The 26,733-nt window shown below is 45.4% G+C and overlaps 1 protein-coding gene and 1 pseudogene across 6 annotated transcripts in view; one reads left to right on the top strand and one right to left on the bottom strand.

The window, feature by feature from the left end:
• Positions 1-26,733, top strand: part of LOC140458875 (uncharacterized) — a 117,550-nt gene that overhangs the window by 71,585 nt on the left and 19,232 nt on the right. The window contains exon 1 of one of the 6 annotated variants that reach the window (XM_072553600.1): positions 23,252-23,332. The exons of the other annotated variants lie outside the window; for them this stretch is intronic. Coding sequence (XP_072409701.1) covers positions 23,324-23,332 — 9 coding nt within the window. The 5' untranslated portion in view covers positions 23,252-23,323. Of the gene's footprint in view, positions 1-23,251; positions 23,333-26,733 lie in introns of those variants that run through there. 6 annotated transcript variants of the gene reach the window in all.
• LOC140458694 (P2Y purinoceptor 1-like) lies at positions 3,916-12,339 on the bottom strand (annotated as a pseudogene).

Here is a 26,733-nt window from a genome sequence, read left to right as displayed (position 1 = left end):
GGGGGAGGGAGGTAGACAGGTTGAGCCACCAGCGCCACTCACCTGCATTCTGCTGACATGCCCCCCACAGACTTCACTGTCATTATCCCTACCCCCCAGAACACCAAGGGGAACACTACCCCTGCTCATGACTCCACCCCATTCCCCCCACCATCACACCCACTCCAGTTACAGGTTCCACCCCCGCTCCCAGCTCTACACCTACACCAGATCCCTTCTCCCAACCCTGCCCTTCCCACGTGGTTAAAGATGCCCTCCAACGCATCTCGTCCACATCCCGCACCTCCGCCCTCAGACCCCACCTGTCCAACCGTAACAAGGACAGAACTCCTGGTGCTCATCTTCCTCCCTACCAACCTTCGCATAAACCAAATCATCCGCCGACATTTCCGTCACCTCCAACACACCCCACCACCAGGGATATATTTCCCTCCCCAACTCTTTCCGCCTTCCGCAAAGACCGTTCCCTCCGTGACTACCTGGTCAGGTCCACGCCCCCCCTACAACCCACCCTCCCATCCTGGCACCTTCCCCTGCCACCGCAGGAACTGTAAAACCTGCGCCCACACCTCCTCCCTCACCTCTATCCAAGGCCCTAAAGGAGCCTTCCACATCCATCAAAGTTTTACTTGCACATCCACTAATATCATTTATTGTATCCGTTGCTCCCGATGCAGTCTCCTCTACATTGGGGAGACTGGGTGCCTCCTAGCAGAGCACTTTAGGGAACATCTCCGGGACACCCGCACCAATCAACCACACCGCCCTGTGGCCCAACATTTCAACTCCCCCTCCCACTCTGCCAAGGACATGGAGGTCCTGGGCCTCCTTCACTGCCGCTCCCTCACCACCAGACGCCTGGAGGAAGAACGCCTCATCTTCCGCCTCGGAACACTTCAACCCCAGGGCATCAATGTGGACTTCAACAGTTTCCTCATTTCCCCTTCCCCCATCTCACCCTAGTTCCAAACTTCCAGCTCAGTAACTGTCCCCATGACTTGTCCGGACTTGTCCTACCTGCCTATCTCCTTTTCCACCTATCCACTCCACCCTCTCCTCCCTGACCTATCACCTTCATCCCCTCTCCCACTCACCTATTGTACTCTATGCTACTTTCTCCCCACCCCCGCCCTCCTCTAGCTTATCTCTCCATGCTTCAGGCTCACTGCCTTTATTCCTGATGAAGGGCTTTTGCCCGAAACGTCGATTTTGAAGCTACTTGGATGCTGCCTGAACTGCTGTGCTCTTCCAGCACCACTAATCCAGAATCTGGTTTCCAGCATCTGCAGTCATTGTTTTTACCTCCCAGAAGAGGAGCCGAGTGTAGCCACACATGTGGATTCCCCTGTAGCCTCACACAGAGGGATTTGACCTTTCCAAACTGCCTCCTGCTCCCATTGTCATATTCCCCCTCCTTATTAGCATAGGAATGTGAATCCCCCATTTAGAGCAGGCAAAACCCTTCGGTTTTAATCTCTTCCCATCAACACATAATCATGACAAATAGGATAATCAGTTCCTGCAATCCATTCACACGTTATCACAGGATATCGACATTCACGATGTCACAATGTGATGACAATCACCCATGTGACTAATAAACCTTTTGTTGAATTCCTATAAAATATACTGTCTCTGCATGTGGGGCAGAAGTTCATGATGGAGTGTCACCACAAGTAGACACACAACTCCTTTTGGGGACATTTTGAATCTCTTGCCAGCTGTCCAATAATAAAGCTACTGCTATTGTACAGAAACGTGTATCGTCTGGTGTTCTGGAGCAACTTTGTATAGTACATTACAAGGGTCTTCAGGGCTTTTTGGGACATCAATCAGGGTATAGCCAGTAATCCATCAGTGCTCTGGGAGACCACCAAAGCACTCTTAACAGGGTCGATTATTTCGTGCTCGACAATGATAAAGAGGCAGAGTGGGGAGCAACAGCGGATGCTTGAGGCCCAGCTAAAAACAGCCGAGTCGGCATATTATACCAGTACATCTGTGGTTAAGTTACAGCAGGGTTTGGCTCTCCGGGCTGCTCTGGACTCAGCACTCACACAGACGGTGAAGAGAGGGGTCTCCTTTGCAAAGCATAGGGGATATGGGGATAAGCCAGATAGATACCTGGCTAGGAAGAAAAGTGCTCCACAGTCCATTGTATCTATTCAGGAGAGAACTGGCAACGTCACTCGCGAGTTGAAAAAGATTAATGCCAGAATCTGGGAATTCTGTGCAGAGTTTTAGCAGTCGGAGGGCTATGGGGGTGGAGTAGTGAGAACGGAATCCTTTTTTGAGAGCCTGGACCTCCCCGGTATAAACGCAGATCAGGAGGCCCTTTTAAATGCACCTCTGATGACAGGAGGTGCAAGAGGCGGTAAGGCTTCAAGGCAGAGGTTGATACATTCTTGATCTTACAAAGAATTAAAGGCTATGGGGAGAGTGCGGGTAAGTGGAGTTGAAATGCCCCTCAGTCGTGATTAAATGGTGAGTGGACTTGATAGGCCGAATGGCCTTACTTCCACTCCTATATCTTATGGCCTTATTTCATTGTCACGGAGTGCCGTGAAGGCCGGAAAGTTAAATGTCTTCAAGGCAGCTCCAAGGTAGCAAGGCAGAATTTATACACATGTTAACTGAACCACTTCTGGAGATGTCTGGTCATTCGTAAAGCCAGGACTGCCTTCCACCCTCTCTTAGAGAAGCCAATATCTCCCTTATTTTAAAGAAAGGCAAAGACCCCCAGGATTGTGCGTTGGACAGAAACATCTCAATGTTGAATGTGGACTTCAAAATGTTATCAAAGATGTTGGCTCTGGGGTTGGAAAAGGTGCTGCCTGTTATTATAAAATAGGACCAGCCAGGTTTCATCAAGGGCTGCAGCTCCTCCAACAACATCAGATGGTGTTGAATATAGTGCAAATATGTCAACAGAGATTGATTCTGGGCTGGGTGCTCTCCCTGGATGCAGAAACGGCTTTTGATCAGGTGGAATGGTCGTATCTCTTTGCTGTTCGAGATCATTTTGGTCTGAGAGGGGCCTTTGCCAGGTGGGTGGCAGTGTTATGTAGAAACCCCAAGGTGGCAGTTATCACGAATGGGGTCAAATCGAGCAACTTTAGTGTGGGGAGGGGCAGCCGACAGGAGTGTCCCCTGTTGCCACTGCTGTTTACCTTGGTCACTGAATTGTTGGCGGAGGCCATCCGAAAGGACCCTGAAATAGGTGGGAATTGGGGAACATAAAATTACTCTTTATGCGGATATGTCCTTCTGTTTTTGGCTAATCCGGCAAAGTCTGTACCTAGCTAAAACAAAAAGTTAACTTCATACATGCACAGAAATTAATGCTTCTGTATAGCACAATTAAAAAGGATCAGTAAAGTATGTGATAAAATCCCTTTTGGTATATTTCTGAACATTTGGTAGTATGCGATGAGGTGCTGTGGAGCTATTTAATATTGATAGGTTACTAATGGGACTAGATTGGGTTGGGATATCCGGTCGGCATGGACGAGTTGGACCGAAGGGTCTGTTTCCACGCTGTACATCTCTGTGACTCTATCAAGCCATACTGACCTTGAGTCCTTACGCACCCATTCACCCACATATGACAGCAGTACGCCTGTTTGGTATCTCTTCAGATCTGCGAGTTCCTCCCCTTCATATCCTGCGGAAGTTGCACCTTGGTAAATTTAATTAGGGGGCACCTCCTGCACCAAATAAATGATCCAAGCCCGCTGACAAATCTCCACAGCACCTGTTTGGGTAATGACAACAGGAGCATCCTCATGGGATATAATAACCAAGGAAGAACATTTATTTTAATCAATGCTATATGGCCTAGCGTGATATGAGTTCAGCCAGCTGGACGGCAGGTGTTGAAGACAACAAACACGCTGGTCTCCTGAACTTTTCCAATCATAACTCCATATTGTCTCCAGCCAGAACATAAGCAAGTGGGTTAATGATGCTGTTCAAACTGGCCATGGCCCTGGCCACTTGGTAGCCCAGATAAATGTTTTTGAAGGCACTGGCCCTGGAGTTGGAAATACCTCGAGATCAGGTTGGTGTTTCTCAGGACGTGGTAAGGAGCGAAGCAAATGGATAACAAGAAGGTGACAATCAGCATGAGCTGAAGGCAGCAATCTGGCAAGCCTTGCTCCACGTTCTTACTGCGGATCAGAACACCACAACGGGGCTGTAACAGCCAACAATGATGGGGAAGGGGAGGAAGAAAGTGATCACAGCCATGTACTCCCGCGTCTCCTTTATCGTAACACCGTCGTAGCGTTCAGTGCCATTGAGGTCGGCCTTGGTTAAATTTGGATCGGCCAAGGTTTGGGCTAGAACCAGCCCCCGGACCAGAAAGCCGATGAGCAGCGAGTGGCGGCGACTCCAGCTGCCCAGCACCTTCATGGGGTGTACTGTGCCCAGGGACCATTGCACACTGATACAAGTGAGGAATCCAAGGCCTCGCAGGTGAGATGTCCTCTCATCAACTTACTGTTGATGGATAAGATGAGATCTGTGGCTGAGCACTGTGAGAGCCCGATTAGCATAAATCCGGTGAAAACATGGAGGATAATGTGGCAGGGTGAAGGCAATTTGCTTAAGGCTTCGCTGTTTACCCCATTAGTGGGAGCCCCAGGGGTCAATGGACTCCAGCTTCAGAGCATGGAAGGGTAAGGGAATCTCCTGACTGGGAGATTTATTCAAGGGAGAGATCTTGATGTCTTTCAACCAATTAAGTCAGAAATACAGAATTCCTAATAGGGACCTTTTCCGATACTTCCAGGTTAGGGATCATAGACAGCCCTATAAGTCAGTTATAGAGAGGAGTACTTTGATGTGGGAGCGCTCTCTTCGTTAGGATCATATATTATCTGCAGAGAGGGAATGCCTTGGGGGATATGGAGAGATTGCATGGGATCTGGAATCAGGAGTTAAGGGGAAGAAATCTCATTGGAAGCATGGGAGGATATATGGGGGAAATGTAAAGGAAATTTCTATGTGCAATAAGGCATAGGTGATGCAATTCAAGGTCCTTCACAGGGCCCATATGGTGCCAGAGAGGTTAGCAATGTTTAACAAAGGAACTTCTCCGAAATGCCCCGAATATAAAATCAGCATAGGCACCCTCACACATTGCTTTTGGTCCTGCTACAAGATTTGCAGATACTGGGCTGCCATAGTGATTGAGCTGGAGAAGATCCTGGGAAATTGAAGTTAAGGAGGATCCGGTATCCCTTCTTTTGGGATTACCGAATCTGTCCTCTCTGGATGAGCACAGGAGAGGTTATTTAACATTCTTACACACTGTGTGGGGAAGAACATTGTAATGAATTAGATGTTAGAAAATCCTCCAGGTCTTGTGGGGTGGCGCACACTTGTGATGGTGCACCTCCCCCATAGTGCAGCATGGAACAGAGCAATTTCATAAGAAATGGAAGCCCTTTCTAAAATACATAGATACGGACCTATCGGTGGATAGGGCTTTTATATATAGCTGCGAAGACCGTATATGGTGGTCTGAGGACCCCGGGGGTAGGGAAGGGGGGAGACCTAGTAAATCTGGGCATAATAACTGTTGCTCCCGTAGATGGGAGCTTCAGTGCAGGTGCGACAAGTGGAGTAATGCAATGTAGTGCAATGTAATGTAATTTAATTTTATTGGATTGTAATTTAGTTTAATACAATTTCATTTAATTTGAGCTTATATTAATTTGGGGTGTTAAGTTAAGTAAATATGAGACGATTGTATCTTGAAGAGTAGTTGGCAGATTATTGTTAACGTTATGAAAATGTGATATTATATCTACTTTTCTGTACTTCTGTACTTTTATAACTTTTCGGTTCTTTTTGTAAAGGAGTATATATATATATATAAATAAATGTATGACACTAGAGGTAAGATATGAGTAATGTTTGAAGATTGGTTAGTGGGCTGAAAGCAGAGAGATGGAATAAATGGGGGGCAGCACAGTGGCACAGTGGTTAGCACTGCTGCCTCACAGCGCCAGAGACCGGGGTTCAATTCTTGCCTCAGGCGACTGTGTGGATTTTGCACTTTCTTCTCGTGTCTGTGTGGGTTTCCTCTGGGTGCTCCGGTTTCCTCCCACAGTCCAAAAATGTGCAGGTTAGGTGAATTGGCCATGCTAAATTGTCCGTGGTATTAGGTGAAGGGGTAAATGTAGGGGAATGGGTCAGGGTGTATTGCGCTTCGGTGGGTCGGTGTGGACTTGTTGGGCCGAAGGGCCTGTTTCCACACTGTAAGTAATCTAATCACAAACAAAAATGGATAATTGTCAGGCTGTGTCTGGTGGGGATTAGTAAGGATCAATGTTTATCCCCCTGCACATCACAATCTACATCAATGTTTTGATGTGAGAAAAATTGTATTATTTCCCAAGCATGTACATGAGGCAAAACTTGATGGGAATATGAGTTGTGAGCAAGACGTAAATGCACTGCAGAAAGATGTAGTCAGTTTGAGTGAGTCGACAAGAGCCTGAGAGATAGAATATAGTGTCGACAAGTATGAAGTTGTCCACTTTGGTAGGAGGGTCAGCAGTGTAGAACATTTCTAAATTGGTGAGATTAGAAAGTGTTGACATCTAAAGGTATGCAGGTGTTCTTGTTAGTGAGTCACTGGAAGCTAACATACTGGGGTGTCAATGGATATGGGAGTACTGCAGGAAAATGGCCATCAGGTAAAAAATGAGCCATGATCTCAATGAATGGAGGAGCAGTCTGGATGGGCCAAATGGCCTACTCTTGCACCTTTTCACATCCTTATTTCACAGCTAGAATGGATTTAATATAAAGTTAGTTTTGTGGGATTCAGTGGAAATTAGACTTGATTAGACCAGGGTTGAGTCCTCAGCAGTTACTTTCAGGGCAAGAACAGTGGCCTTGTATTGCTAACTGGGGAAGTGGTCATAGAGGGAATGTGGGATCTTTAAAATGGTTGAAGCACTTAGGCGAACAGCAGGGGGTAACCGCGGAGATCAGTTTCAAATGCCCTTGCTATAGAAATTGACATTGCTTTGGAATTCTGGATTAGTGGTGCTGGAAGAGCACAGCAGTTCAGGCAGCATCGAAGGAGCAGCAAAATCGACGTTTCGGGCAAAAGCCCTTCTTTGCCCAAAACATCGATTTCGCTGCTCCTTGGATGCTGCCTGAACTGCTGTGCTCTGCCAGCACCACTAATCCAGAATCTGGTTTCCAGCATCTGCAGTCATTGTTTTTACCTCATTGCTTTGGAATTGACATTCCTATAGAAATTAACTTTGCGAGAGAAATTGACATTGCTGGAGAAATTGACATTGTGAGAGACCTGACAAATACAGTTACACCCAAACCACAGAAACCACAAGGGTATACGAATGTGAGCCATGATCCAACAGAGAAATCTGCCTCTTAACATCAGAGGAAGGGTCCTGGGAAAGGGTTACACCTGAAACGTCAAATTATCCACCTCCTGGTGCTGCCTGCCTTGCTGTGTTCTCCCAGCCTCCTGCCTGTCCCTCCTGATGTTGCCTGCCTTGCTGTGTTCTTCCAGCCTCCTGCCTGTCCCTCCTGATGCTGCCTGCCTTGCTGTGTTCTCCCAGCCTCCTGCCTGTCCCTCCTGATGCTGCCTGCCTTGCTGTGTTCTCCCAGCCTCCTGCCTGTCCCTCCTGATGCTGCCTGCCTTGCTGTGTTCTCCCAGCCTCCTGCCTGTCCCTCCTGATGCTGCCTGCCTTGCTGTGTTCTCCCAGCCTCCTGCCTGTCCCTCCTGGTGCTGCCTGCCTTGCTGTGTTCTCCCAGCCTCCTGCCTGTCCCTCCTGATGCTGCCTGGCTTGCTGCATTTTTCCAGCCTCCTGCCTGTCCCTCCTGATGCTGCCTGCCTTGCTGTGTTCTCCCAGCCTCCTGCCTGTCCCTCCTGATGCTGCCTGCCTTGCTGTGTTCTCCCAGCCTCCTGCCTGTCCCTCCTGATGCTGCCTGCCTTGCTGTGTTCTCCCAGCCTCCTGCCTGTCCCTCCTGATGCTGCCTGCCTTGCTGTGTTCTCCCACCTCCTGCCTGTCCCTCCTGATGCTGCCTGCCTTGCTGTGTTCTCCCACCTCCTGCCTGTCCCTCTGGATGCTGCCTGGCTTGCTGTGTTCTCCCAGCCTCCTGCCTGTCCCTCCTGATGCTGCCTGCCTTGCTGTGTTCTCCCAGCCTCCTGCCTGTCCCTCCTGATGCTGCCTGGCTTGCTGCATTTTTCCAGCCTCCTGCCTGTCCCTCCTGATGCTGCCTGCCTTGCTGTGTTCTCCCACCTCCTGCCTGTCCCTCCTGATGCTGCCTGCCTTGCTGTGTTCTCCCACCTCCTGCCTGTCCCTCCTGATGCTGCCTGCCTTGCTGTGTTCTCCCACCTCCTGCCTGTCCCTCTGGATGCTGCCTGGCTTGCTGTGTTCTCCCAGCCTCCTGCCTGTCCCTCCTGGTGCAGCCTGCCTTGCTGTGTTCTCCCAGCCTCCTGCCTGTCCCTCCCGATGCTGCCTGCCTTGCTGTGTTCCCCCAGCCTCCTGCCTGTCCCTCCTGATGCTGCCTGCCTTGCTGTGTTCTCCCAGCCTCCTGCCTGTCCCTCCTGGTGCAGCCTGCCTTGCTGTGTTCTCCCAGCCTCCTGCCTGTCCCTCCCGATGCTGCCTGCCTTGCTGTGTTCTCCCAGCCTCCTGCCTGTCCCTCCTGATGCTGCCTGCCTTGCTGTGTTCCCCCAGCCTCCTGCCTGTCCCTCCTGATGCTGCCTGCCTTGCTGTGTTCTTCCAGCCTCCTGCCTGTCCCTCCTGGTGCAGCCTGCCTTGCTGTGTTCTCCCAGCCTCCTGCCTGTCCCTCCTGGTGATGCCTGCCTTGCTGTGTTCTCCCAGCCTCCTGCCTGTCCCTCCTGATGCTGCCTGCCTTGCTGTGTTCCCCCAGCCTCCTGCCTGTCCCTCCTGATGCTGCCTGCCTTGCTGTGTTCTTCCAGCCTCCTGCCTGTCCCTCCTGGTGCTGCCTGCCTTTCTGTGTTCTCCTAGCCTCCTGCCTGGCTATTTCAGATCCCAGCATCTGCAGGTTTTTTTTGTCTTTTAACATCTAAACAGCAGCCTTGCACCATCGATGTAGTTGTCTCGTTTTTGCAATTGTACGATCCATGTAACTGCCACACTTCTGCAATAAAGAATACATTGTGTAGTTCCCGTCCCCGGTTTTTCCTATTCCCAGGGGAAACGAGTACCGAACAGTAACTTTAACTGCAAACTTCACGTCAGTGGGAAAACTGAGTTAGTCTTTTTACATTAATTGTTAGACCTGGTGTATTTGACCCCGCAGTGAAATCAAGCATTTGAATAATCGTCTGACAATACTGAATGGGATGTGTTGGCCATGATCAAAATGAGGCAGTAGAGGGAACTGCAGATGCTAGAGATTAGAGTCAAGATTCGAGTGGGGCTGCCTGACCTGTGCTTTTGCAGCACCACTCTAATCTTGACCAGGATCAAAATGAGTCTTTTCGTCTGTTGCAAGTGTCAGTCCCGAAATCTCCACTGACACCATTAAGGTGAATGTGTATAAACATCCTCATCAGTGACCCTTCCCTCTGTGTGGTGTGTTGTTAAGTTTTTCCATCGATCGGCAGTTTTCATATTTATACACAAAAGATTTTGATAAGATCTGGTCATTGGATGGGGCTAACCTGGCGTGGAATGTTGTCATTTTTTTTGGTGAAAACTGATTATTTTACCTTTGGTATCTATAGTGGCAAAAGAGAAACTAGGTCCCTATTATAGAAAGTGATGCTTGTAGATGGGCTGTGCAGATGAGGGTTTATCAACCATTTGACCAGAGGAGGCTGCTACAATTACAGCATTTAAAAGGCATCTGGATGGGTATATGAATAGGAAGGGTTTGGAGGGATATGGGCCAGGTGCTGGCAGGTGGGACTAGATTAGGTCGGGATATCAGGTTGGCATGGAGGAGTTGGACCGAAAGGTCTGTTTCCATGCTGTACATCTATGACTCCATGACAAGGCAGTTTTTTAAAAAACTATGCCGGCCACACCCAGTTCTGGCTGGGAATCCATTCTAACGTTCGTTTCGTTCTTTGTGTGTGAACAGGAAGGCACAGTCTGTTTGGTATCACGTTTGAGTTCTCAATATCCATTCACTTGCCACCAAATACAATATTACAATGACATAACTTAAGATGGAAATTGGCTGATATAAAGGAAAAATGTAAATTGAAGAATTATTTAGAAATAACATCGAGTTGGATGTATTCAAAAATATTCACCTTTCTATAAATATTTCAATTGGCGGGAGTTATTATATTGACATCCACAGGGTTTTGATGTAGCCTGTTATTAGCCGGGTGGATTTCACAAACACATTTGTTGCTGTTATTTTTACAGATCGGATGTGAGAATTGAGAGGTGTAGATTTTACCTGAATAGCTCAGCTTCAGGAGAGACAGCTCAGAACTTGTGGATTCTGGTTGTGAAATGTAGACTTTCACTTTACCTCCCTCTTAGTTAAGGGTTGGAACCAGGATCTAAAAATGTCCACTGTTTGAATTAAATTGAATGATCCAATTAGATATTCTCCCCACCGCATAATTTCATAGTAATAGAAGGAGTAGGCCATTTGGCCCATTGAACCTGCTCCTCCATTCATTAAGATCATGGCTGATCTGTTCTCATCTATCCTGATGAAGAGCTTATGCTTGAAATGTTGATTCTCCTGCTCCTCGGATGCTGCCTAACTGGCTGTGCTTTTCCAGCACCACACTCTTGACTCTGATCACTCCATCGTCCCATCTCCTTCTACCTGCATTATGCCCGTAACCCTTAATTCCCCTACCATGCAAAAACCCATTCAACTGTGTTTTGAATATATTTAATGAAGCTGCCTCTATTGCTTCCTTGGGCAGGAAGTTCCACTGATTCACTACTCTTTGGGAAAAGCAGTTCCTCCTCATCTCTGTCCTAAATCTACTCTCCCTAATCTTGAGGCCATGTCCCCTCATCCTAGTCTCACCCACCAGTGGAAACAACCTGCCTGCCTCTATCTTATCTCTCCCTGTCATAATTTTCTGTTTCTAAAAGTATCCTCTCATTCTTCTAAACTTTAGCGAGTACAGTCCCAGGCAGGTCAACCTCTCCTCAATGGGTAACCCCCTCAACTCCGGAATTAACGTGGTGAAACTTCTCTGCACCGCCTCCAAAGCCAGTATATCCTTCCTTAAGTAAGGAGACCGAACTGCACACACAATACTCAAGGTGCCGTCTCACCAATTCCTTGTACAATTGCTACAGAATGTCCCTACTCTTAAATTCAATCCTTCTAGCAATGAAAGCCAGTGTGCTGTTTGTCTTCAACTGCTGTACCTGCAAATCAAATTTCAGTGATTCATGTATGAGTACTCCTAAGTCCCTCTGCACAACATCATGCTGCAATCTTTTACCATTTAAATAATACTCTGACCTACTATTTGTACTTCCAGAGTGGATAACCTCACATTTACCACCATTTTATTCCATCTGCCAGACCCTTGCCCACTCATGTAACCCATCTAAATCTCTCTGCAGACCCTCCACATCCTCTGCACAGTTTGCCTTTCCACTCAATTTAGTGTCATCAGCAAACTTGGATATGGTACACTAGCTTTCCTCTTCCAAGCCATTAAAAATAGGATGAACAGTTGTGGGCCCAACACCAACCTCTGTGGCACCCCACCCACCATTGATGTCCAACAGAAAAACACCTATTTCCCCCAACTCTCTATTTTCTATTGGTTAACCAGTCCTCTCTCCATGCTAGTACATTCCCCACACTTCATGCATTCTTATCTTATGGATGACTCTTTTATGTGGCACCTTATCGAATGCCTTCTGGAAATCCAAGTCTACAACATCTACCTGTTCCCCTCCAACCACCATGCTTGTTACATCCTCAAGAACTCCAGTAAGTTTGTCAAACACAACCTTCTCTTCTTGAATCCATGCTGCGTCTGCCTGATGGAACCCTTTCCAACCAGGTGTCTCACTATTTCTTCATTAATGTTAGCCTCCAGTATTTTTCCAACTACAGATGTTCAGCTGACTGGCCTATAATTACCTGCCTTTTGCCTACACCCTTTTTTAAACAACGGTGTAACATTCGCTGTCTTCCAGTCTGCTGGGACCTGCCCGGAGACAAGTGAATTTTGATAAATCACCACTAATGCACCTACTATCAGTTCCACCCTTTCTTTCAGCATCCTGGACCAGGGGACCTATCTACCTTTAGACCCACAATTTTGCTCAACACTACCCCTTTAGTTATAACAATTGAATCGAGGTCCTCACCTTCCATTGGATCCTTAATATCATTCTTTTGCAAGTTAGATACATCTTCTATTGTTAAGACTGACACAAAATATTCAAGGCCTTGGCCATTTCAGAATTACACAATGTTAAATCCCCTTTCTCATCCTGCAAGGGACCTACGTCCACTTTAGCCACTCTATTCCATTTTATATATTTATAACACATTTTCCTATCTATCTGTTTTCATATTCTCTGCTAGCATGCATTCATAATCTTGAATTTTGGGATGATTAAGAACGCAAGGGAGTACACTTTGGATGTAGGACCCGAGGAAGTACAGAGGAACTCAGGAATGTTGGTGTGAGTGTCCACAAACCCTTGAAGAAAGCCAGAGAGATAAATAGTGGGTTACAAGGCACATGGATTCTTGCCTTTATGACTATAACCTCCAAGAGCAGGGAGGTGATGATGAAGACATACAGGATAAATATATTAATTGGGTAATGATTAGCATACTGTGTGCAGTTCTAGTATGTGATTGCACTAGCGGAGCTGTAGAGGAAATTAACCAGGATTTTGCCTGGGCTGGAGTAATTCAGATATGAAGAGAGACTTGATAGGCTGCAATTATTCTCCTTAAAGCAAGAAGTCTGGAGGAGGGAGGAATCTGATTCAGGTGTAGGAAGTTCTGATTGGTCTAGACATGAGAAATAGGGAGAAACATTTCCCCTTCGTGGGGAGGTGCGAGTGTTAATAACCAGTTTTAAAGTGAGGGGCAGGAGGGTATTTGAGGATTTTTTTTCATGTAGAGGATTTGATTTGATTTGATTTGATTTATAGTCATGTGTACCTCACTACAGTGAGAAGTTTTGATTACGAGCTGTACAGGCAGATCATAGTGAGCAAGAAGATGGAAATCATAGGGTGAGAGAGAAGAAAACTTGGACAGAAAAAGGCATGCAGCTTACACCTCACAGGAGGTGTGCGAGGCAGGATCAACCTTAACAAAGATCAGTATTACGTGAAGTTCGAGAGTCCATTTGTCAGTCTGATAACAGCTGGGAAGAAACTGTCCTTCAACCTGCTGGTGCGCGTGTTCAAGCTTCTGTATCTTCTGCCTGATGAGAAAGGAGAACATTACAGGGGTGGGATGGGTCTTTGATGATATGGGCAGCCTTTCTGTGGCAACAAGAGGTATAAATGGAGTCCATGGGTGGAAGGTTAGTTTCCGTGATGGACTGGACTCTGCACACAACCTTCTGAAGTTTCATACAGTCTTGTTCAGAGCAGTTGCCACACCAGGCTGTGATGGAGCCGGACAGTCAGTACACTCTCAATGGGGCATCTGTAGAAGTCAGTGAGGGTCCTTATGGACAGGCCAGATTTCCCGAGGCTGCTAAGAAAGAAGCATTGTTGTGCCTTCTTGACCGTCACATCTATATGGAAGGTCCAGGACAGATTGTTAGTTATTGTCACTCTGAGGGACTAAGGGGGAGGCAATGGCCTAGTGGTATCATCACTAGACTGTTAATGCAGAGACCCGGGTAATGTTCTGGGGACCAAGGTTTGAATCCACCACAGCAGATGGTGGAATTTGAACTCAGTAAAATCTGGAACTAAGAGTCTAATGATGATCATGAATCCTTTGTTGATTGTTGGGAAAACCCATCTGGTTCACTAATGTCCTTTAGGGAAAGAAACTGCCATCCTTACCTGGTCTGGCCTACATGTGACTCCAGACACACAGCAATGTGGTTGACTGTTAACCTACTCTGGGCAATTAGGGATGGGCAGCAAATGCTGCCCAGCCACCAACACCCTCATCTCATGAGTGAAAAAAAGTTGACTCTCAACCTCCACTCCGTTTATGTAGATGCGGGTGTGTTCTCATCCTTTCTTTCTGAAGTCAATGTTCAGTTACTTAGGGGTTTTGCCGATATTGAGATAGGGCTCGTTATTATTGCATCACATCATCAAGCCCTCTATCTCCTGTTTGTATTCTGACTCATCATTATTTGATATCCGTCCACAGTGGTGTCATCTGCAAACTTGTAGATGGTGTTCGTTCAGTTGATGGTTATCTGGAACTCCCTGCCTTAAAGAGTGGTTGAGGTAGACACCTTCAAGGCTTAAGAACTAATTATAAAAAAATCTGAAGTGTCATTGTATGTAGGGCAAGTGTTGCAAAATGGGTTTGGAATAGATAGATATTTGAAAGTGGACAGATTAAGGGCAGTCAACATAAATTGTCCAAGGGAAATCATGCCTCATGAACTTGATTGAGTTTTTGAGGACTGATAAGGGCAGAGCAGTGAACATGAACTATATGGACTTCAGTAAGGCTTTGAACAATGTTCCTGATGGAAGACTGGTTAGCAATGTTAGATTATATGGAATAAAGGGAGAACTAGCCAGTTGGATAAAGCACTGGTTCACGGATAGAAAACAGAGGGTGGTGGCGGAGGATTTCTGTGACTGGAGGCCTGTGACCAGTGGAGTGCCACAAAGATTGGTCCTGGGTCCACTGTTTTTTGTCATTTATGCAAATGATTTGGATATGAACATACGAGGTGTGGTTAGTAAGTTTGTAGATGATACCAAAATTGGAGGTGTAGTGGACAGTGAGTACAATGAGTACCTTAGAGTACAATGGCATTTTGATCAGATGAGTCAATGGGCTGAGTGGCAGATGGAGTTTAATTTGGACAGATGTGAGGTACTGCGTTTTGGAAAGGCAAATCACGGCAAGACTTGTACACTTAATGGTAAGGTCCTCGGGAGAGTTGCTGAACCAAGAGACCTTGGAGTTCATAGCTCCTTGAAAGTAGAGTCACAGGTAGATAGGACAGTGAAGAAAGTGTTTGGTCTGCTTGCCTTTATTGGTCAGTGCATATAGTATAGGAGTTGGGAGGTCATGGTGCGGCTGTTCAGGACATTGGTTAGGCCACTGTTGGAAATACTGTGTGCAATTCTGGTATGCTGTGAAACTTGAAAGAGTTCAGAAAAGATTCACAAGGATGTTGCCAAGGTTGGAAGGTTTAAGCTATAGGGAGAGGTTGTATAGGATGGTACGGTGGCTCAGTGGTTAGCACTGTTGCCTCACAGCACCAGGGATCCAGGTTCAAATGACAACACCCTCAGAGCCCTCCACTATCACCTGATGAAGGAGCGTCACTCTGAAATCTACTGTGCTTCCAATTAAACCTGTTGGACTAGAACCTGGTGTTGTGTGATTTTTAACTTTGTACCTTGAAGACATTCTCTTCCTCTCTCTACAAGAATCTCAGTGAGTCTCTCTCTCTCTCTCACTCACTGCAACCCCCAGGTCATCTCCTTTGCCCCGAAGCTCTTCAACATGTACTGACCAGCTCAGCACCACCCTCATGACCTGTCAGACCTGCCAATCTTCCTTCCCACTTATCCATTCCACCCTCCTCTCTGACCTATCACCTTTACCCCACCTCCATCCACCTACTGCACTCTTTGCTGCCTTCTCCCCAGCCCCACCCTCCTCCCATTTATCTCTCCAACCCAGAGGCTCCCTGTCTCATTCCTGATGAAGGGCTCTTGCGCGAAACATCGACTTTCCTGCTTCTCAGATGCTGCCTGACCTGCTGTGCTTTTTCAGCACCACTCTAATCTTTGCTCTAAGACTGGTGACTCCAAACATGTTCTGGGTCAGTGATGAATATTTACTGTTTGAGGGGAGTCAGAAATGGGGTGGGAGGGGATCGGTTCTTTTCACCTTCAGACCGGGTTTTGTCTGTTTCAGTAAACGCCGCGTTCGGCTGGATTCAGACTTGGCCTGTTCTGTCAGCGACTGCGTGGTCCCGTTTGAACAGCGGGTTTAATTTAACAATAATCGGGTTATTTTAAACACTCTCGGGATTCTGTGAGGTACGGAGAAAGTAAACACCCAAAATTTCCTTGCAACGAAGTCCTTTATTTATCTAAACGAAAAACTTCAAGCTAAAAAGGAATCTTATTTAAATTTGTAGTCGATATTTCTGTTTCATGTTTTAAGAAGTGACGCTAAGTAATTTATTTATCTGCGCACTTTGAACGGAATACCAAATGATTTCGCTGCTCCTCGGATGCTGCCTGAACTGCTGTGCTCTTCCAGCACCACTAATCCAGAATCTGGTTTCCAGCATCTGCAGTCAGTGTTTTTACCGACACAAATGATTGCGGAGTGTGTATTTATCGGCCAGTGAAACAGATCGGGGTGTTTCCTGGGACTGTTGGATTTCTCCTGTAACTGGTTCTTTGATTTTTGGAAGAGTCCAAGGCAGGAGTAAAAAGGCGGGTGGCGCTGGGTTCTCTTGATTTATTTTTGGTAACAGGAAATGTAAAACTGTTTCATCTGTAGATAGAAAATGGAGGTGGAGGATTGGGGAATTGTGCTTTACAAAGCGAATATATTTATAGAATGTAAAATATCAAACAACCAGCTGATGAAGGAGCGTCGCTCCGAAAGCTAGTGTTTCCAAATAAACCTGTTGGACTATAGCCTGATGTGGTGTGATTTTTAACTTTACAAAATATAGCTTTAACTGAAAAATCTATGTCAATCCGAAACAGAGATTATAACTGTCAAATACTCACTATTTGGACAATCTGATGTGTTTAAGCCTGTATTTGTACAGTGTCCCCTATATTTTAAATGCCTGAAATTTAATAAGATGGGGAGCCCTTCATTCCTGATGCAGGGCTTTTGCCCGAAACGTTGATTTTCCTGCCCCTCGGATGCTGCCTGACCTGCTGTGCTTTTCCAGCATCACTCTAATCTAGATTCTGATCCCTAGCATCTGCAGTGCTCACTTATACCGAGCCCTTTACATCTGTACACCATTACAAGTTTCACTGAATCGTGCCCTAACGGAGTGTGTTAAAAAAAAATTCCGCTTTGTTAAAGTCAGTTCTTTGGGTCGGTCTGAATTTAAACTCGAAGTCGGTGAGGTGTTGAAAGAACTCACGTTAGCGAATGTAGTGGGAAGGGGATATTTAAATGGAGTTTACCCAGGCGGCTCAGCATAACAGGTTCAGGTCTCGCTGCATTGACCACACTCCGTGGACTGGGCGGGAATGAATTCCGAGCGGAATGTGAGGCTGTGAGATTGTCCGACCCGAGTGATTATGTTACCGTTTAGATCTGAACCTGTATTCGGAAGACGCCAAGAATGATCTTTTTGATTATATAACGTACAAAGAAGGAGATGGGCTGATTTAAACTGAAAGATTAATTGGAGTGGTGTTTGGAAACGATCACTGAGCTGGATGTATCTGAAGAATTCGGTGAGAGACCCTCTCCCCGGGATCCCCTGTGCTTTATCTATAAATATTTCCCTTAATTGGAATCTGTTTGTATGAGCACGGCAAGGTTTTTGCCAAGACCTGATCATTGGTCAGGACTAATCTGCTGTCCGTTCTGATTCTGTTTTTGTCCGGACTGATTGTGAGAATTGACAGGTTGAGATTTTACCTGAATGGGTCTACTTCAGTGTAGAAAGCTGAGATTTTCACAAGTGGATTCTGATTGTGATCTGTACATTTTTTACTTTATTCAGTTGAGAGTGGGAAGCAAGATACACAATAATTTATGTGAAAATTTGAATTCTCCAATTAAGCAATTTTACTCTTTTATGCTCTCCATATTCCAGAGTCAATATTAACCGTTCTGTTCCGAAAAGTGAGATTTAATGAGTGAATGGTTGAATTTAACTAATTTTCGGTGGGAAGTGAACAATGGACAACTAAACAGTAAAATGTTCAATTTTATTTCAGAATTCCATTCAGCTGAACATTGTTTTAGACTGGCAGGAATTGTCAGGTTATTCCCATTTATATCCTGTGCAAGGATTTATCAAATCCCAATCCAATATTTTGAATTGGAGCTATCGGTGTTGGATTGGGGTGGACAAGATTAAAAATCACACACCAGGTTATAGACGTAACAGGGTTATTTGGAAGCATTAGCTTTCCAGCTGCTGCCTCTTCATCATCATGGTTATGGAACATGACCATGCAACACAGAATCTATAGCAAAGGCGTGACAGTGCCATGGAGTTGCAATGATATATTAATCTACATTAATTTTTAAAAAACCCACAACATCAGGTATTAGTTCTTAAACAAATTTGGATTAAGTCTTTCATCTTTTAGAATGGGATATGGTGGTTTGGCTTCTTCAGTATGCAAATTTCAGGACTTCTTCTAATTTAAATTCTCAAGGTGGCATCAATTTATCTAACAATATGTGTAATTTCAGCTCAGACAATACATTCCATGTGTGAAGGTAAAGACTTAACCAATGTTGAGTCAGTTCTATTTCTAAAGTGGGGTTGACAGAATCTTCCATGGATTTATGCAGGGTTTGAGCAAAATAATTCTGTAAATACAAATTCACCCCATAAACTTGTGTGTGTGTGTGGATGCAATTCAGAGACACTGTGGGAGCGTAAATACATGTAAGATTCTGTCAACCCCACTTTATAATTAGAACTGACTCAACATTGGTACAGTTTTTAGCTTCACACGTGGAATGCACTGTCTGTGTACTCATTTACAAATGTTTATTTTTAATTCTGTTCATCAAAATATTTCAATTGCAACAAATTTCATTGAATGAAACTTTGCTTTGGAAATTTGGAAAATAAGCAGGTGTTGGTAGGTTATTGAGCTCATCAGTTCACAGTCCAACTGGATTTCCATTTAAACCTGTCACTACTTAGGTGTTTCTTCATGAACATCCCTCAGAGCAGATATATTGGTAGCGTTAGAGGGTTTCAACAATGGGGGTATTTTAAGCAAATGACTAACATGCGTAACTTATTTTTAAAAATGGAACGTGGTAATAAAATAAAGGGATAGTCACAGGAATAATTTTAATGTGGATTTAGTTTGGTTTTGGAAGGTTTGACGGCTGCTGTCATTCTGGCAGTGGGGTTGACCCATTATAGTTAGTTGAATGAAAGTTTCAAGCCCAGTGTACAGATTGGGTTGGTGCCAACAGCCTCTGAATCATTCCAACCCCGACTACACATCTCCGGGGGATAGTGCGCAGTTAATTGACATTTACAATGCTTGGGACCAGAGTACTCAGGTTTGCAAGAATAATAGAGGAGAAAGCGAGGACTGCAGATGCTGGAGATCAGAGCTGAAAATGTGTTGATGGAAAAGTGCAGCAGGTCAGGCAGCATCCAAGGAGCAGGAGAATCGACGTTTCGGGCATCAGCCCTTCTTCAGGAATGAGGAAAGTGTGTCCAGCAGGCTAAGATAAAAGGTAGGGAGGAAGGACTTGGGGGAGGGGCGTTGGGAATGCGATAGGTGGAAGGAGGTCAAGGTGAGGGTGATAGGCCGGAGTGGGGTGGGGGCAGAGAGGTCAGGAAGAAGATTGTAGGTTAGGAAGATGGTGCTTAGTTCGAGGGATTTGACTGAGACAAGGTGGGGGGAGAGGAAATGAGGAAACTGGAGAAATCTGAGTTCATCCCTTGTGGTTGGAGGGTTCCTAGGCGGAAGATGAGGCGCTCTTCCTCCAACCGTCATGTTGCCATGGTCTAGCGATGGAGGAGTCCAAGGACCTGCATGTCCTTGGTGAAGTGGGAGGGGGAGTTGAAGTGTTGAGCCACGGGGTGGTTGGGTTGGTTGGTGCAGGTATCCCAGAGGTGTTCTCTGAAATGTTCCGCAAGTAGGCAGCCTGTCTCCCCAATATAGAGGAGGCCACATTGGGTGCAGCGGATGCAATAGATGGTGTATGGAGGTGCAGGTGAATTTGTGGCAGATATGGACGTGTCCCTTGGGGCCTTGGAGGGAGGTAAGGGGGGAGGTGTGGGCGCAAGTTTTGCATTTCTTGCGGTTGCAGGGGAAGGTGCCAGGAGTGGAGGTTGGGTTGGTGGGGGGTGTGGACCTGAATAATAGCCAGACTTCAAGGGTAAAGTTATAAAGAGAGATTGCACATAAAATTATACCTAGAATTTGTAAGGTTAATAAGAGGTGATATAGAGTCATAGAGATGTACAGCATGGAAACAGACCCTTTGGTTCAACTCATCCACACTGACCAGATATCCTAACCTAATCTAGTTCCATTTGCCAGCACTTGGCTCATATCCCTCCAAACCCTTCCTATTCATATAACCATCCAAGTACCTTTTAAATGCTGTAATTGTACCAGCCTCCACCACTTCCTCTGGCAGCTCATTCCATACACGTACCACCCTCTGTGTGAAAAGGTTGCCCCTTAGGTCCCTTTTATATCTTTCCCCTCTCACCCTAAACATATGCCCTCTAGTTCTAGACTCACCCACCTCAGGGAAAAGACCTTGTCTATTTATCCTGTCCATACCCCTCATGATTTTATAAACCTCTAAGGTCACCCCTCAGCCTCCAACACTCCAGGGAAAACAGCCCGAGCCTATTCAACCTCTTCCTATAGCTCAAATCCTCCAACCCTAGCAACATCCTTGTAAATCTTTTCTGAACCTTTTCAAGTTTCACAACATTTTTCCAATACAAAGGAGACCAGAATTGGACGCAACATTCCAACAGTGGCCTAACCAATGTCCTGTACAGCAGCAACATGACCTCCCAACTCCTGTACTCAATACTCTGACCAATAGAGGAAAGCATACCAAATGCCACCTTCACTATCCTATCTACCTGCGACTCCACTTTCAAGGAGCTATGAACCTGCACTCCCAGGTCTTTGTTTAGCAACACTCCCTCGGACTTTACCATTAAGTAGGTAAAAACAATGACTGCAGATGCTGGAAACCAGATTCTGGATTATCATGGTTCCTGATGAAGGGCTTTTGTCTGAAATGTCAATTTTCCTGCTCCTCAGATGCTGCCTGAACTGCTGTGCTTTTCCAACACCACTCTTATCATCTACCATTCAGTGTATAAGTCCTGCCCTGATTTGCCTTTCCAAAATGCAGCTCCTCACATTCTGTGGTTGTAAATGCAGTATAAATGCAAGTCTTTTTCCTTTCTCAAGACTGTACCATTGAGGAAGCAATATTCTGTCAAATGTTATTGTTGAATTTTTAAAATTCAACCCCATAAAAATATTTTTTATACCTAATATTTATGCACTTTAATCAAACTGCAATTTTTCAATAGTCATTGAAAATAATATCAAATTCAAATATTACTTATAAAGTTAAAAATCTCACAACACCAAGTTCTAGTCCAACAGGTTTATTTGGAAGCCCTATTTGAAATATTAACTTCACAACCATCTGATGAAGGTGCAGCGCTCCGAAAGATAGTGTTTCAATTAAACCTGTTGGACTATAACCTGGTGTTGTAATTTTTGACTTTGTCCACCCCAGCCTAACACCGGCATCTCCTTATTATTATTTATAAGACAATGTGTGCACTTTGAACACCATCAAATCCTTACAGTGGGGAAGCAGCTGATTCAGCCCAATCAAGTTCACACCAACCTCTTGGAGAGGATTCCACTCAGACCCATCTGTATTCCTATAACCCTTCACTTGCCACGGCTAATCCACCTCTCACCTACACATCCCTGGGCACTATGGTGAATTTAGCATGACTGATCCACCCTGACCTGCACATCCCTGGACACTATGGGACAATTTAGCATGGCCAATCCACCCTAACCTACACATCCCTGGGCACTATGGGACAATTTAGCATGGCCAATCCACCCTAACCTGCACATCCCTGGACACTATGGGACAATTTAGCATGGCCAATCCACCCTAACCTGCACATCCCTGGGCACTATGGGACAATTTAGCATGGCCAATCCACCCTAACCTACACATCCCTTGGCACTATGGGACAATTTAGCATGGCCAATCCACCCTAACCTACACATCCCTGGGCACTATGGGACAATTTAGCATGGCCAATCCATCCTAACCTACACATCCCTGGGCACTATGGTGAATTTAGCATGGCCAATCCACCCTAACCTGCACATCCCTGGACACTATGGGACAATTTAGCATGGCCAATCCATCCTAACCTACACATCCCTGGGCACTATGGTGAATTTAGCATGGCTAATCCACTCTAACCTACACATCCCTGGGCACTATGGTGAATATAGCATGGCTAATCCACCCTGACCTACACATCCTTGCACTGTAGGACCCTTCAAGACAATAACAGGAAAGGTCGGGGTGGATAGTGTTTCCACCAGTTGGGGATTCAAGAATTTTTGGACACAGTCTGAGAACGAGGAAAAGCTTGTTCAGCAGAGATGTTAGGAAACACTTTGACACACAAAGGGAGGTGGATGTTAGAAACTATCTTCCACAAAGGACAGTGGATGCTGGACCAGTTAATTTAAAATCTGAGACAGAAAGTTTTGTTAACAAAGTTATGAACGGATATAGACCAATGGAGATGGCATTAGATCACAGATCAGCCATAATATCTGAGAATGCTGAAACAGGCCGGAGGGAGTGTTTAACGCTTTATAATGGTCTAAGCAGAAAGGGTCATTTGCCACTCAGTCTGTTAATGAGGGTTTGCACTGTCCCTCTGTTCATTAGATCTCAATTTTTACACCAAGTGCAGAAAGAAACTCTTTGGTTTTAAACTGGGAATGCAGACTGATAAGCGATGCCGGCTCACTGTTTCCTGTAAGTGGAAAATGTACATTAATCTTTAGGGTGAACGGCAGTTTATATCGACGAGGCAAAAGTGGGTACTGCAGATGCTGGCCATCAGTCTAGATCAGAGTGGTGCTGGAAAAGCACAGCAGGTCAGTCAGCATCCGAGGAGCAGGAGAATCTATACAGTTCCTGATGCCCGAAACGTCGATTCTCCTGCTCCTCGGATGCTGCCTGACCCGCTGTGCTTTTCCAGCACCACTCTGATCTTGAGAATATGTTGACAGGCGAAGGCTCCTCCCCCCCCCCCCCCCCCCCCCCTCCGTTCCCATCCAGAAGGTAAAAGCTGAGATCATTTCCGAGGAGCTGACTTCGCTTCCTGCTGAATTCAGTATCTGGAAGGCAGCGGTCGAGTTAACATACAGATTCCGTTTCTCCTAAAATGCTCTGGGTGAGTGCTGAATATCTGAGGGCTGAGGAAATGTAGTGGCTGTGAGTGGGGGAAATCGGTTCCATTAGTCCAAGGACCAGACTTTATCCGTCGCAACAAAGTTGGTGGAATCAGATGCGGTTCGGGTGGTTCCGGTACTAGCCGGTCCCGCCAGTGGTAGTGCTCCATCCCGCTCGACCAAAGGGTTTAATGTAACAATAATTTGTTTATTTTAAACTCCACCGTCCACAGGATGTGGTCAACGCAGTGAGATCTGAACCTGTTGTAATGTCTTCCCACCAAAGTGGGTTCCGAGTTTAAAATCAGACCAATTTTAAAAATAACTTTAACAATCTGGAACAGTTCTTACATCAGGGTGTCTGAAACTTGTAATGGAAGAGATGCGATAAATCCCTGGGCAGGATAAAGGTGGGAATATTTCAATTATTCCTACCAACCCAAAGCAATGCCCGTGTGAATAGAATTCTGAAATAAAACGTGAACATTTTTTACAATGTAACCCTTCCTTGTTCAATGATCGTTTCCTATCGAATATTGCTGTTAAATTCAATCGTTCGTTCGGATGAGAAAGTAAGCACCGAAACGCTCTTTCTAACAAGCATTTTCATTTAAATGCAACGAAAACTAATGATCATTTACTGCTTTGTGAAGTGACGCAATGTACCTTCGTTTTGTTCAACTACGCATTTAAAACGGAAATTCGAAGAATTGCAGTGTGTATTTAACCGCGAGTTATAGTCAACAGATCAGCTGGTTTCCTTGGACGGTTTACCACCAATCTGTTAGCTTTCTCAGGTAATTTATTATTTGATTTTAGAATAGTCCAAGGCACTGGTACCCGGTGGGCCCTGCGTTACCTGAGTTTTTGATTGAATTGAATTTATTATTAGGTGTACCTAGGCACAGTGAAAAGCTTTATCTTGAGAGCGATACAGACAGATCAGAGTAAGTAGCAGAGTGTAAAGTTAATGGCGCTGATTTCAACTGTAGGTAGAAAATGGAGGTGGTAGATAAAACTAACTGAAAACATTATGTCCATAGGGAATCAGAGCTGAAAATGTGTTCCTGGAAAAGTGCAGCAGGTCAGGCAGCATCCAAGGAGCAGGAGAATCGACGTTTCGGGCATCAGCCCTTCAGGATTCTCCTGATTCTCCTGCTCCTTGGATGCTGCCTGACCTGCTGCACTTTTCCAGCAACACATTTTCAGCTCTGATCTCCAACATCTGCAGTCCTCATTTACTCCATAGGGAATGAGGTTTGTTAATCTGTACTCGTTATTCTGGTCAAGCTGATAAGTTCAAACCTCTATTTATTAGTGTCCCTACATTTTAAAGGACCTGAAATTTAATAGGATGGGGAGCCCTTTAGACCATTACCTTTAGACCCTGATGGTGTTTGTAAGAATTGTTAAAATTGTTTTTTTTTTTGATCGATCTGATTTTAAACTCCGAATTGTTGAAAGAGCCCACTTTGGAGAATGTGGTAGGAACAGGGTGTTTTAAATGGAGTTTATCCAGACATCAGGTCCAGGTCTGACTGCATTGACCACACCGGGAACTGGCTGGGAATGAATTCCGAGCGAAATGGGAGGCTGAGAGACCGAGTGATTCTGTTCCTGTTTAGATCTGAACCTGTGTGTATAAGACAGCGGGAACTTGTCTATCTGATTACATAAAGTACAGAAAAGGAAATGAGCTGATTTAAATTGAAAGATAAATTGTCGCAGTCATGAGAAACTAACTGCTTATATCAGAATTAACGTGTTGGACTAAAACCTAGTGATTTTTAACCGAATAAGAGTTCCATTATTCGGAAATTGTTTATATCGATAGTTTTGATAAAACTTTGTCATTGGTTAAGTTTAATCTGCTGTACGTTCTCAAACATTTAAGATTTGGAGATACCGGTGCTGGACTAGGGTGTACAAAGTTAAAAATCCCACAACACCAGGTTATAGTCCAACAGGTTTAATTGGAAGCACACTAGCTTTCGGAGAGTCGCTCCTTCATCGACTGGTAGTGGAGCCCTGCACTATCACCTAGTGTGCTTCCAATTAAACCTGTTGGACTATAACTTGGTGTTGTGATTTTTTAACTTCAAACATTTAAAGTTTCTTTTGTGCAGCTTTTTAAAAACCGATTGAGCATGAGAATTGACCGATTTCCTCAATGTGTGAGCTTCAGCGTAGAAAGCTCAGAACCACAGCAACCACTGAGTTTGAGTGCTGACTGTCTGTAGACTTTCACTTTATTTCCCCTCTCAGCTGGGAGTGGGAATCAGGTTCCAAAGTTGTCCAGAATTTGTGTTCAAACTGAATTCTCCAATTCGGGGATTTCCTACTCCGGGTTTTCCCACATTGCACAATCAAAATCAACTCTTCAATCCGAAAAAGAGATTCAATGAACGAACGATTGAATTTGGCAATAATATTCGATGGGAAGTGATCATCTAACAAAGTTAAATTGTAAAAAATGGTCACGTTTTACGGCATTGCTTTGGGCTGGCGGGAATAATTCAAATATTCCCACCTCTATCCTGCCCAAGGATTTATCACATCCCCGTTCAATATTTTGAAGGTGTTGGGTGTAAAACTGCTTTTCAACAAAGGTCGGCGGATTTAATGTTAGTCACACGGGTGTGGCAAGTGTGGACGGAATTGTACAAGCCCAGCTGGAGAAACTCGGTAGTAGATCTGGCGGTGTCTTGTGGCGAGAGAAACAGAACGAACGTTTCGAGTCCTAATATGTTCCTTCTCCTGAAGCTGTTCGGAAGGTGTTTGGAGGTGCCGATATTATGTACGGTGTGGCGGAGCCGGTGTTGGACTGGGGTGGACAAAGTTATAAATCACACAACACCGGGTTATAGTCCAACGGGTTCAATTGGAAGCACACGAGCTTTCGGAGCGCTGCTCCTTCATCGGGTGGTTGTGGAGGCTAAGGTCATGCTCCATTCCGGATCCTTTTGCTATAAATTCTGTGAGAATGACCTTAACCTCCACAACCACCTGATGAAGGAGCGGGCCCTCTGAAAGCTAGTGCTTCCAAATAAACCGGTTGGAGTCTAACCTGGTGTTGTGATTTTTTTTAAACACTGATATTATGTCCATTTCTTAAATGTCACTTTCTTCTGGATTTCTTGCGAACATATTTCTTTACGTAGAGAGTGGTAAGGGCATGGAATGCCCTACCTGCTAATGTAGTCAACTCAGCCACATGAGGGAGATTTAAACAATCCTGAGATAGGCACATGGATGATTTTGGGTTAGTGTAGGGGGACGAGCTGAGAATAGTTCACAGGTCGGCACAACATCGAGGGCCGAAGGGCCTGTTCTGCGCTGTATTGTTCTATGTTCTATGTCCCCGAGCAGAAATGGCGTCTGTATGGTTAGAGGCACCTTTTCA

This window comes from Chiloscyllium punctatum, chromosome 34, assembly GCF_047496795.1.
Source record: "Chiloscyllium punctatum isolate Juve2018m chromosome 34, sChiPun1.3, whole genome shotgun sequence".
NCBI classification, from domain to species: domain Eukaryota; kingdom Metazoa; phylum Chordata; class Chondrichthyes; order Orectolobiformes; family Hemiscylliidae; genus Chiloscyllium; species Chiloscyllium punctatum.
This window is presented reverse-complemented; position numbering and strand designations above follow the sequence as displayed.